The following is a 14,048-nucleotide window of genomic DNA, read 5'->3' as shown; positions in this document are numbered from 1 at the left end:
TCTGGGATAAGGTAGCAACTTGAATTGTGCAATAAATTATCTTGAGCTTTCTGACAGCCAAGGTACAAAAGAAAAACGCAATAGATTATATATTTTTTGATAATTATTCCCAGCATTGCATTTTAAGATGCATTTATATTCTTGTATAAGGGACACTGACTAATGTGATAAGAAATATCATCTGCTCAAACATTTTACCACTCCTTGTATTTCCCCTTGATAAAAAGACAAAACCTCAAGATCACAAAAGTGCTAAATAGCAACGCAGTATTTGTATAGGAATCTTAATGATTTGGGTAGAATCTAGTAGCAGTCACATAAAGAGGGAGTTTGCATATGAATGTCTGGGTTCTTGTGTATTGACACATTTTAGATGCCAGGTGAATGTCGACTTTCCTTGTATTCTAAACTTTGCTTTTCATTGACCTTCTAGCCAACTATTCATGCTAAATCCCTATTTCTAGGGTGATGAGGAGGCCAGCCTTGGGTTACCCATAAGCCCCTTCATGGATCGTTCTGCCCCACAATTGGCCAATCTTCAGGAATCCTTCATCTCTCACATCGTGGGTCCCCTGTGCAACTCCTATGACTCAGCAGGACTAATGCCGGGGAAATGGGTGGAAGACAGTGACGAGTCAGGAGACACCGATGACCCAGAAGAAGAGGAGGAAGCAGCAGCAGCAGCACCAAATGAAGAAGAAACCTGTGAAAATAATGAATCCCCAAGTGAGTTATAAAATCTAGTTGAAGTGTGTTTTTCCTGGGGTTGTTTTCTTAAGTTTAGATGAATTTTATGCTTCTCGTGAAATATAATTTTTTAAGTCCAAATATCTTCTGGGTTTGATTATGGATAGCTCCCTTACCCAATAGCATAATAATAGAAATAATAGACTATGGAATCTATAATAATACCTAATGTATCATAAAGATATGTTCTCTGTCATGAAGTGAAAAAAAGTAAAGAGTCGAAGCTTATTCTTCAGAATATCTTGATAATTTACAAATAAAAGGAATTTCTGTTATATAGACCAATCACAGGCTTTTATTGGCTTGGTTAGGGGAAGGCCATATACAGAGGTAAGAGGTAGTATTCATTTGTTCATTCAACAAATATTTATTGAATCTCTGTGCCAGGTATTCTTCCAGGTAAAGATAGAGCTATGAAAAAAATAGACAAAAAATAGATAAATCCTTGCCCTTATAGACTTACATTCTAGTGGAGTCAGCAGACACTAAGCAAGACAAGTCAGTATATCTATAGTATGTTAGATACTGATGAATGCGAGAGTTAAAAAAAGGGAGATATGAAATATTGCAGAGAAAGATTAAAATTTTAGGTAAGATAATGAGGGACAGAGAAGATCTAAATTGAGGTTAAAAAAAGAAAAAAAGACCTGAAAGAAATGAGGAGGTGCTCTCCATGGGGATATGGAAAGAGGATTCCAAGGAGAAGAGAAAGCGACACGTGCAAAGGTCCTGAGGTGTGTATTGGCTGGAGTGTTCAGGGAGCATCAGGAGAGCTGGGGTGGCTGAAGCAGAGGGAAAGGGGGGAGAAGAGCAGCAAGAGAGAGGTAGTGGGGAGCCAGGTGATGTGGACTTTGAAGGGAGAGCTTTGTAGATCACAGCAAGGATTTGGGCTCTTACTCTGAGTAAGATGGGAAATCAGTTATTTTTGAGCAGAAGAGTTAATGGATTGACTGAATGTTTTAACTGGATCGCTTCTGCTGCTATACTGAAAATACTCTTGGGGTTGGGATGGGAGCAAGGATAGAAGTAGGAGATCATTTAGGAGACTATTGAAATTACCCAAGTGAGAGATGACTTTGGACCAGTGTGGCAGTAGTGACAATGAGAAGCGATCCCATCTGATAACTAGCTTGGAGGCCAAGCTATGTGGCCAGTGTAATTGATTTAACTTAATTGGCTATAAAAACATGATTTTTCTTCTTGTCTTTAAATATGCTCTCCTATTTCTCCTGCCATGTACAAAATAATGACCAATAGCATAAATAGTAAAACCTGTGACCCTTAGAGTGACGTTGCACAAATACTGTTTGTTCCTGTGTTCCTAAGAAGACAGTACATGGTTTACGTCTACCTTCACAGACAAAGAAACCTTAGTATTTTCAAAGTATTTTCAACCTTAGTATTTTCAAAGCCCTTCTCAGAAATATTACCTATGAAACTCATTCTGATCATTTTGTTCCTACTTTCATCACAATCAGTAAAGTGCACGACTTGGTTAATTTCAGCCACCTAGTAAGGAGATTCTCTAACCCCATGTTGATCTGTTTTGCCCTCATACGAGTATCCTATTGTAAATATACATAAGCAGAGATAAAGAGATCATATCCTCATCAGCTATAAACTTGTGAGATAGAGTTTTGCAAATTTGGCTTTAGGTCAGATTTTTGTTTAAGTGCTGTCCTATCTATTAACTTTTGTACAGAATGGGGGAACAATCAAAAGTTGTTTTCCTTTAATATTCTATCAGAGTAATTATAATTTTTATCTGATGCCTATATCAGACTTGCATTAGAAATTTTGTGCAGCCCTTGGGATTCAGAGCTAGAAGCCAAGACTTGGGATTCATGAGTTATTTATTCATTTCTCCATTTAATAAACATGTATCAGTTTTCTTATTTACTTTGTTTTCATTTCAAAGAGCCAGGTAGTTTGCTGTCTTACTAAGGATAAGACATTTTTTCCACTGAATGAAGGTCTTGTCGGTTTAGCCTCTGGAAAACCTCTGTTCCTGTGGGCTCTGACTGATTGCTTTGTGAACTCAAACACACTGAAAACAGACACACGACCCAGGCATCAGGAATTGAAGGGCTCAGGCCAGGAGATTTAACAGGCTCAACTTGTCAACCTGGGTGTTAACTGCAAATGCTGCAAGCATATATTCTATTCCCTTCTGTTCCGTAGCGTTGGGTTGCCATACATACTAACATTCAGATTCTGATGTGGTGTTCCCCTGACCTTCCCATTTTTATCAAGTTCATTAAAGCAGGGACAAGAATTCTGTGAATTCTGTTTACTAACGGCTTCTAAAAGTTAACTGATCACCTTATATCAAAATTTAAAATATCCCATTCATGATGATTCGTTATGGTAGCTTTCGAAATATTACCTTTAAAGTATTCCTTTACAGCCGAATAAATGATAAATCTTGTGCAATATTATTATTTACTAAATATTGGCCACATAGAGTAATGTAATTTTAGGAATGCAAGGAGAATCTATGCTCATCCAGTTTAGCTGCCTTACTTTACAAAAGAGTAAACTAAGGCTGAGAGGTTTAAGTAATATGCTAAGGTTGTAGAAACAGAAAGAAAACCCAGGTTTTCAGATTTTTAACTCTATTGCTTTGGGCTCTTAGTATTAATATTTAATTTTAATTTCAGAATTCTTATTGGCAGGGATGATTATTTTGATTTAGCCTAATACTTAGGTTTCAGAAAAAATTAAATATGCACAGACAACTTCTGCAATTTGTAAAACTTGGATATCTCCCAGGAAACACATAATAAAATGTTTCAATATGGTATCCCAGGAAAAGAAGGTTTTTACAGTACCTTAAAATTAAATCTGAAAGATTCCTACGGCGAGCTAAGAGGTTTCTAATGAAGTACTAAGTTGCATTTAGAATTGGAGCAATGAAAGGCTCTTTGTTCTTTTTTCAAGAGGTTCCAGTGCTGAACAATTTGGCTCCCAAGACAAGCATGGTTTAGACCACCTGCAGACTCTAATCTACGCAAATTTATTTGGTACAAACTTTCTTCTACGTCATCTTATTCAGTATAATTCCAGAGAGGTTTATTGCTAGCATTTAACAGCATTAATAAGAGAACAGCTGTTCTCATGGGAGCTGCCCTGAAAGAAAAAAGAGAAAAATTGAGCTTTGTTAGCTTCTTCCCTAACTGTACTGCCACAAATGTGTATAACTTTAAGATGGAATAATCACCTTGAGCAGTAGAGTGTTTGCTTGTAATTGTGATTCAAATCTGTCCTTCAGCCAAGGGTCCTCTGGAACTCTCTTGGTTCAAAGCATTAGGTTCAAAAGTATATTAACATTTAAAAATTTCTCAGCAGAAGTTGATTTGTACTTAACTACAACAATAGTGAAGTAGAAATAGACAAGTAGATGGCTTTGGTAGAAGAGTAATTTTTAATATGCTTATAAAAATCTGATGTGTGAATATATTTTTATTGACTTTGATAGAAAGAATTCAAATTTATTTAAATTTGTGTGTGTGTGTGTGTGTGTGCACGTATGTATGTGTGTGTGTATGTTGCCCTTGTTAGGAAGCTTTCAAATGAAGGCATTGGTATGTGGGGTCATGCCCAGGCCTCTCTGTCCCTTTGCCTGTGTCCCTGCCCCCTCACTCTTGGAATGCTCATAGCCCTTCTTCACACATTTTATTTAATTCTCATGACTTCATGACTTCATCCAGCTCAGGTACTGTGTCCTTTGAAAAAAGTCCTACCTAGTCTCCCACAGGTTGAGTCTTTTGTGTTGCCATGGTTTGATGTATGAAAGCGAAATTGTACAGACACTTCTCAAAAATGGCAAAGAAGGCTTTATTCAAGACTATTGTAATAGGGAAGAAAAAATGAATTCAACTCTGTTGAAACAAAAGGCAGGACACTTTTTAAGTGCCACGGTGAGCTAGTGAGAAAGTACTGGAGGACCTAAGGAGGGAGTTTGTTAATGTGATTAGGCCAACCATTAATTGGTGCTTATGTAAGTTGGGCTCCTACCCTCCCACAGAGACTAGGAGATTGGGCCTCACTCTTCCCTCCCTTCTTCCCTCCCTCCCTATCTATCTGTCTGTCTCTCTTTCTCTTCCTCCTTATTTTTAAAAATGTCATCTTATTGTAGTAAGAACACCGAGTATGAGATCTACCCTCTTAAATTTTTAAGTGCATCAGTTCTAGACATCTGCTGTGTAACACTGTATTTATAGTCAACGGCACTGTATTAGCTCTTTCTCAATGATTACATTTCAAAGAAATGGCTCCCAGGTCCCTGAGAAACACATTCCAGGGTTGTAAAATTGGCTAGAGGCTGGGAGAAGAGTTATCTCTATTACAAAGGGGCAGAGAAAGGATCTGCAATTACAAGTTTTCTGAAGTAAATACTCTAAGAAGCGGGGGTCAGAGTCCTGTAGTCTGAAAGTCTGAAGTTTAGTCAAACTGAGAGGAATGGTAAGGCCATCCTGGTCACAAGTCTGTGTCTGTCATAAAATGTAGCACGTGTATTTCAGTTTTTATCTTCTGCTTCTCTCTCTCATACAGAGCGTAATCTCTTTTAAGGCAGGCTCTGCGCCTAATTGATCTTTGTTTCCACAGCATCCAGAAAAGTCATTGTCAATTGGTCGATATAAGTTTGGGTCCTTCTCATGAATAACTGATAAATACAGCAGTAAATACATATTTTTAAATTTTTCCTTGTGACTCTGCCTGTGTTCCTTTCCCCTGGTGTTCATTCAATTTAATAATTTTTGTTATGTGTCCCTATGGATCAAAAGTAATTCAATCTATTTTAATTTAATGTCTTTTTTCTACACTGAGTTTTAAAAATTGGTTTTATTGTCCTGTAAAGTGCAAGAAATTTATGTGGGGTATTATAATAAAACTGTTAAAAGAAGCACTAGCACTTTCACAAAAATGTTGGTAGATAGCCTCTGAGAGATGTAGTTCCTTTGGCATATCCCATAGCAACTGGCTTTGTTTTGGGTTTTTTTTTTTTTTAAACTGGATAGCCAAGTTTTTATTGTACACAGTAAAGGCATATTGATTTTTTTTTTTTTTTTTGCAGTTTTCCTTTTTCACTTAGAAGAATATTTTGGGTTTTTTTTTTTTTTATCACCTTTTCTCTTTCACTTAGAAGAACATTTTGGTTTTTTTTTTAATTTCAAATTTTTACAGGGGTACAAACGTTTAGATTACATATATTGCCTTGGGCCTGCCCGAATCAGAGCTACAAGCATGCCCATCCCCCAGACAGTGCATACCACGCGCGTGCGTTAGTGTGTTAGGTGTGAATATACCCATCCCTTCCTCCCCCTCCCTCCTGCCCAACACCCGATGAATGTTACTTCCATATGTGCACGTAAGTGTTGATCGATTAGTACCAATTTGATGGTGAGTACATGGGATGCTTGTTTTTCCATTTAGTTTGTTATTGTTGATATTTTTTATCTTCTGCTTCCTTTTCTTTCTTCCTCCCAGAGTATACATTATAAGTCATAACTAGTTCATTAAGTAATCCTTTCTGATCTTCCTGGTAACTTGGACTGTTAACTCTTTAATGTAGTCTCAATTCGATCAGAAATTTCTGTGGACCACTTTTTCATGTCATTTCCATTTTTACCACTTAGTATCAACACTTCATCATATTCCTGGAACTGTGGAGCAAAAACTGTAGAGAAAATGATTTATTTAGTAAACTCCTACTGAATAATTACGATAAAGTCTGGGGTTTTGCAGATATATACACAAAAGAAAAGAAGCTTCTGTGCTAGGGAAGTTTACAGTCTAATGGGAGGATCTTAGCTCAACTTCTAAATTCTTGTCCCAAGTCGACCCCACATTCATTGTGTGCCACTAGGAAATATCCCCCGGAAGGACTTTGATTGACCTGTCTTCGGTGGCACACCTTCATGTTGGCCAATCACTGTGACACAGCTTGTGTTTGACAACCTTTTCTAGAACCACATAATTGAAGGGAGGTGGGGAACATTCTCCCCAAATAATTTTGGATACACAGTTACCAGAAGAAGAAATAATGAGAAGGAGGGAAAAAAAAGAAAAACAGAAACAGTATCTATTCTGGTGGGGGGTATATGGAGTAACATGGGAATTTAGGAGAGAGATTATTTTTCAGAAGAAGAATTCAATGAAATCTGACCAGATCTTAAAATAGTGAATGGATATAAACTTTCAGTGATTGGGAAGAGCATTTCAGAAGGAGAGGCAGTACCAGCATGAAAGTAATAGAATTCAGTGTATAAAAAAAAAACAGAGTAGTTAAGTATAGATAGAGGCCAGGCTGTAGAAAGGGAAGATTGCAAACATGAGCTTGTGCTAGTTTGTGGGGGAACTTTGAATAGAGTTTGAAATTAATTTTTTGTCCTCATGAAGCAGAAAAGTAACACCAACACTGTCTTTAATCAGCCTTATAGACTTTTGTGAACTGAATTGGTTGACAAAGGAACATGTAACAGAAATTATTCCAATGGTCTAGCTGAAAAGTATTGAGAGCCTGAATATAGTAGACATAATGCCAAGGTACAAGCAGAATTTTGTATTGGACATTACCAAATATTAAATGCTTCTCACAGTTATTTCTCAGTGATATTTTAATGGTTATTGCCATCTTTCTCTTATTTCCTCATTCTCCAAAACTGCATTATTATGATATACAAATCAGTTGAGATATAGATAGATAGGTATCTCCATTTGGTACTTAACTCCTATTATTAATCTGAAAAGAAATGACTTCATGTGCTGAGCACACAACTAACTAGTCTAATTTGTTCTTGTTTTATTAAAGGAAAGAAAACTTTCAAAAGGAGGAAAATCTACTGCCAAATAACTCATCACCTCGTGCAGAACCACAAGATGTGGAAGAAAGTCATTGAAGAGGAGCAGCGGTTAGCAGGCGTAGAAAATCAGTCCCCGGACCAGACCCCTCAGCAGCACTCTTCAGAGCAGATCCAGGCCATCAAGGAAGAAGAGGAAGAGAAAGGGAAACCAAGAGCAGAGGAGATCCCAACCCCAAAGCCCAACCAGTGACAATGGATAGAATGAGCTGTGTTTCGAAACAGATTGACTTGTCACAGACTCTTTTCAAGCCAGCACAACACTTAAGACACAACACTGTAGAAATACAAGAAGATGGGCGGATGGCTATTGCATTCTGGGATTCTTCGTATTTTATGTGTTCATTTTTACAGTGAGGTACATTGTTTAAAAACTCTTGCTCAAAGAAGCTTTCACATTGCAACACCAGCTTCTAAGGATTTTTTTAAGGAGGAAATCTATATGTGTGTGTGTATATAAGCTCCCACATAGATACATGTAAAACATATTCACACACATGCACGCACATACACACTGAAAGCCAGGATACCTGGCCCCACAATTGAGTAACATTCGTATTAAAATATATAGTGGTCACTGTGATATAATAAATCATAAAGGAAACCAAATCACAAAGGAAAGGGTGCAGCTTAGCAGGGAAACAGTGCAGCAAATTACCAACTAAGCAGCTTTTCCTCTTAGTTCCGAGGGATGAAAGTTCCAGAGCATTATTTGAATTCTGATACATCCTGCCAACACTGTGTGTGATTGTGTGAGTGTGTGTGTGCGTGTGTGAGAGAGAGAGAGAACAGGTCCAGACTGAAGGGTATTCGTGTGCCTGTATGTGCATATGTAAAGAGAGATTTTTGTGGTTTTAGTAGCTCATAGAATAGCTGTAGCCGGTGACTGAGTACACGTGAACAAACAGAAAGAAGTTCACTCTGGAGTGTCTTTGAGAGGCAGCCATTTCAAATGCACCTCCTCCATTTAGCTTCAAGAAAGGTCCCTTTGCAGATGAAGGGCACTCACTGGCCAGATGAGGGCCACGTGGTTGGTATTACTGCTATGCACCACTTGGAGGCGCTCCATCACCAGCCTCAAACCCAGAAGACTGAGGCATTTTCCAGTCTACTTGCCCAATGAATGTATAGGTGCTGTTTGTGAATATGGATGGCATTCTTTATATAAACACCTAGGAAGGAGCTGCAGTCATGTCTTTTAATCAGGGTAGAATACTAAAAGGATGCCAGAGAAGGCCTGGGAAATTGCACTTAACAGTTATCTCCTGTGTCTTCTGAATTTGCTGCAAAATGTGAGGTAGAAAAAGAAAAAAAGGCAGGCAAGCAGAAACCCACTCTGGGTTACATAGTAAGAGGTGAAGGAGAAAATTTCAACCCAGGGTTTTTGTGGTGACATAGGAAAAGCCTGATCCTTGGCGACTGTTGACGTTTGGCTTTGGGGAGTGAAGGTCCCACTGGCAACCCCTGTTGTGCTGTGTGATGGGGTAGCTTCCATCTGCGATCTGGTCCATTGTCAGTCATGCTGCTTCTGACAGGGAAGATTATAGAGAGATTGTTTGGGGGTTGGGTTATTATTGCAAGTCTTTTTTTTTTTTTTTTTTTTTTTTTATCTACACTTGTTTATGCTGTGAGCCAAACCTCTATTTAAAAAGTTGATACTCACTTTTCAATATTTTATTTCATATTATTATATATGTCATGAATAGTTATCTTGATGTAAATATAAAGATTTTTTTTTGTTTCTGTAGATAGTAAACTCTTTTTTAAAAAAAAAGGGGAAAGGGAAACATTTTTATAAAGTTATATTTTAATCACCATTTTTATACATTATAGTTGTCTCCAAGCCCAGCAAGAGAGTGATGATTCATTTGCATGGAGGTCTATGAACAGCCACTCGTCTACCTATTCTAATTTAAATGATAGTCTGATACAGTTATTTTTGCCAATTAAATGAGGATGCTGCAAAGAAAGTTTTTTTCACATTTGCTAACTGAATGGATTTTGGGCCCATGTCTGCCAGATGAAAGATTTTTTTAACCAATACCAAATTTGTATAGTTGGTATCCATTTCTTGCCAACACTTTTTGATTATAACTCTTCCTTCAGTGCTATATACAGACCTGCTTATCCTCTAACCCATCTTAGCTTCTAAGTAAACCCTGATGGTGATTTTTAGTTCCTCTGAAGTCATAAAAAGGAGTGTTTATGTTGCAAATACCTTTGTTTCTCATAAGTGGATATTGCATTCTCCCATTCCAAAGAATGATTTTGAAATAATCCCTGGCATTTTTTAAGATAAGGCAAAGATAATACAATCAAAATTAAACATGATTTTAGGACAAATTCTCCATTAAGTAGAAAATATAAAAAGGATCAAACAGATGCAAACTCTACCTAAATAATTATAATATATTTCAGTATATTTTTGAGTTAACACTAGGTCTTTATTATTTAGGACTTATTGAATTGTTTCCATTTTCTTAGTATCACCTGCGTGTCTCTATGCTTGCAAAAATTACTGAGTCAAATACATTTCCCCAGTAAATTTAACTCTTTTCCTTCCCTTGCAAATAAGAGAAGGAAAAAAGCATTTATATTTTCATGCCACTCACATATAATTATTTAAGAAAACTAATCTCTTCTTTTCCAAATTGTGTACATCTCTAAAGTAAATATAAGTTGAGGAAAAAGCTAGATGCAGAGCAAGTGTAATGGCAGAACAGTTGTGAATCCGTAACTGTCTCTCAAACTGAGCGACCCATGCAGGGGACAGCCTAGCTGCCATAGTGGAGGTCTCAGCAAAGTGCCTGGTTTTGTTTGTTTTGTTTTAAGGTACATGAAATAATGTGAATAATAGTGGCCAAAGCAATTAGAATCTCTTCATTCCAGAATTGTGTTCATCAGTCCAGGCAGATTGATAATTTTTTCTTCAAAAATAAATTGCTATTATATTGAAGCTAGAAGTCAATGAAAATAAAGGGACGGGGATCTACCAATTGCGTGACTTTCATACACACCAGTATGTCTCAATAAAATATTTTCTTCTAGTGGGGTTCTCCCCCTTTTTGGCAATATTATTGTATTCACTTTCAACTCCGAAGCTTACTTCCCGTGGTGCCAATGTATTTGTTGCAATTTACTACGTTTTTATATGAGCCTATTTATAGGTGCCATTAGATAAACTCAGGTCTTTCAAATGAAGGTGTTTCTAGCCCACTTATGGAGAAGGATAATTGTTTAGACAACCATAAAATCAATGGCAGAAAAAGTTAGAACTGGTTGCCTGGAAGGTCATGGTTACTCTCTCAAGTAAAAGACCCAGGTATAGTCTGAGTATCATAAATGCCATTTTCAGCATGCTAATAGAATGTCTTTCCAGTTAACTAAGCTGACCTTTAGAATGTTTCCTTTGGTGAAAACACCACTTTTTTTTTTTGCTTTTTTAACTGTAGAAATTTTTTTTTTTTTTTTTTTTTGTCATTTATATAAGACCTGGTTTTGCTCTCAGTAAAAGATGAAGACAGCTCTGAACAGGGATATATCTATTAATATTTTGGTCTTCATCTGGCAAGTGAAAGAATTTCCACGTACTATGTCTAAGAAACTGTCCACTTTCTAAAAATCAAATACCCAATTCTATCTCTTCCATTTTGGTTGAATTCCAGAACAAATCTTAACCATTGCAATTCAAGTAAAACTAAAGAAAAGGAATGGAATGTATTGCAGACTGTTCATATTAGATTGTATGTAGACTGTTAATTTGCAATTTCCCCATGTCCTCTGCCTTTCTTACCCAGAGAACTTTCTTTCAAGGTAAAAGCTGTGCAAAAGGCATGATACTCAGGCCTATTCTTTGTTTAAATGATGGAAAAATATAAATTATTTTCTAAGTAATAAAACTATAAAAATTATCATTGTAAATAAAGTCTAAAGTTTGAAATGACTGATTTATAAAAGTGAACTATTTGTGTGATGAACAACTCCTGACTAATGAGAAGTGAATAATCCAAAAACCATTTATAATATTCTACTTTGGGAGGTATTCTTGGTGCTTCCATGTCAGTATGGGGATCTCCGCCGTCCTCATTATTTACAGTATTTCTAAAATAATAGTGAAAACCCCAATAAGTGTTGTATTGCCCTTTTCTCCCATCGTAACTCTGATTCTGATTTCTAGGCTATTTACAAATAAACTGCCTTTTCAAACTAGCAGAAGGCTCCAGTAAAACAAAGTTCTGTGAACTTTCAGTCTAGAGTAAATTAAGATTCTCCTGTTCTAGAGATTATCAGCTAATGTGTATGGAAAAAATATCAAAAATATTTCAAATGCTAATAGCTCAATTCCAGATAACTGAGAGCTAAAATATCTATGTACTTTGAAACCAAACTGAGTATCTTTCATTCACCTAACAAGCAGCAAAATATTTTATGCCCATTGTTGTAGGTCATTCGTTTCTCTCATGATTTCCCTATGAAATACAGCTATGACATTGTCAGTCCATTTGTAAAGTCTGTTCAAGCAAATTCAATTCTAAGATTAGGAAGCCAATCAGCCACTTTAGGTAAAGACCATTCCAAAATTAAATTATTCCTAGACTTTCTAATTAAGAGAAAACAAACCAATTTTAGGTCCTATATTTATATATAAATTTGTTCCTCTAGAAAATGTTCAAATTCTTATTGGAAATTCAATCTGGGATGAATTAAAGTATAAGCAATGAGTTAAACTACACACTATGATTTTGCTTAATTAAATTGAGGTTTGCATAAGTATATATTTCACACCAATGAACCATGCTCAGAGGACGAGAACGTATTTTTTAGCCTATATTATGCACCGTAGATGTTAGGCAATTTGTTCTATTGACTAACACATTGCATTAGTTAAAATAATGTTGCTTTTACCTTACCTAATGGTGCATTTACCTTACCTGAATTGATCTTTATGTTCCCATTAGCAAATCATTCTAGCAGCAGGCTAACAATTGTGAAAAGGATAATTGAGCATATATATATATTTTTTTTTTTTGCTAAATATGTTTGATGACACAAAACAATATTAAGGCTTTATTTACTTGGTGGAACTCAATGTTAATCTGCTGATTCAAAAATACTGATCTAGTGTAAGTTAGGTAAGACTATAAAGTATAGTATATGGAATTATGTATAGATGGAAAACAAAACTGGTTTTTAATGTATGCTTAAGGCTCTAAAAAGAATACAAATTTTCTGTCTAAAGTCAGCTAGTTCTCCATATCATGTTTTTAAGGTTGATTGCCTTTTCACACATTGGTATTCCTGGATTTCTGCTTCCTTGAAGGGTTGTGGAGCACAGAAGAAAAGCCAAGCCTTCTTACAGATTTAAAAATTGTTGACCTTGTCCATGTTCAGATATCCTCATTGCTTCACATCAAGAAGTGGATCTTTAATCATGCAAGTAATTCAGTAAAACACAAAATGCTTCAAAGAGTAATATTAAATCATATGTAAGTATTATCAAAAATGTTTAAATTTGATTTATTTTCTTGAACCAAAGCTGTTTAAACCTTTTTTATTCAATTAAAGCGAAACTCACAAAATGACATTCCAAGGTACTGAGATGATGAATCTTTTGATATAATCAGAACTAGTATCACATAACAAAAAACTAGAAGGAAAATTTAATTCTTTTTCTAAGGCCATTCATGCCTAGTGGGAAAAAATGTTCTATGGGGGGTCCAATAAATACATTAGATTAAAATAAATTTAATCCCAATAACTTAACTTTGATTAAGTGCACAAATTATACTCTGACCTCTTATAGTTATCTCAAGACAAAGGAATGTATTATTTAGCAATTTATTATGGTTTAGATTATTATAAACATTCTATTGGTATACATTTTGTTTTACTAAATTCTAACACAATTAAAAAGCCAAATATTTATCTTCCCTACTAAGAAAAATTAAACGTTAATCTTGACTTTCACAGATGAAGCAGTGACCAGTCAATAAACGACACCCACTGCATTCATCTGTCAGCCATGATCAAATGGTAGGTTAGAGTTTGAAATTCATTAATAGAAAAGTAACAAAAAAATGTTTTAAAGCCTTTATGCTTTAAGTGTCATTGACAGTTCCTATTTCAAACGAAACAAACTACATCAGGGAATTCTTCCTTTTCTCTTTTAACAAAAAACAAAACAAAAGACAAAGTAAACTTACAGGAAAAAGTATGGCTTGTCTTCAATCATACTTCTCTAACTCAATATTACTGGGGAAAAAAATCAGAAATTCCCCTTGGCCATAATAAAAAGAATGCCTTTCAGCTCAAGTTCTAGCTCACCATGCCTGGTTGCATTGCAAAGTCCATGGCACTAAGAAGCAAAAAAAAAAAAAAAAAAAACAGAGATGTGGATTGGAAATGAACACTCTATAAATTTGCAGGACGTCCCAGAAC

The 14,048-nt window shown here is 35.9% G+C and overlaps 1 protein-coding gene across 1 annotated transcript in view; it reads left to right on the top strand.

Moving 5' to 3' along the window:
• Nucleotides 1–7,886, top strand: part of PDE3A (phosphodiesterase 3A, cGMP-inhibited) — a 377,507-nt gene extending 369,621 nt beyond the window's left edge. The window contains exons 14-15 of the mRNA XM_012640985.1: nt 465–726; nt 7,562–7,886. Of these exons, the coding sequence (XP_012496439.1) occupies nt 465–726; nt 7,562–7,803 (504 nt within the window). The 3' untranslated portion in view covers nt 7,804–7,886. The remainder of the gene's footprint in view (nt 1–464; nt 727–7,561) is intronic.
• Nucleotides 7,887–14,048: the final 6,162 nt, after the last annotated feature.

The sequence above is a fragment of the Propithecus coquereli genome, unplaced genomic scaffold, assembly GCF_000956105.1.
Source record: "Propithecus coquereli isolate 6110/MARCELLA unplaced genomic scaffold, Pcoq_1.0 Scaffold16, whole genome shotgun sequence".
NCBI classification, from domain to species: Eukaryota; Metazoa; Chordata; class Mammalia; order Primates; family Indriidae; genus Propithecus; species Propithecus coquereli.
This window is presented reverse-complemented; position numbering and strand designations above follow the sequence as displayed.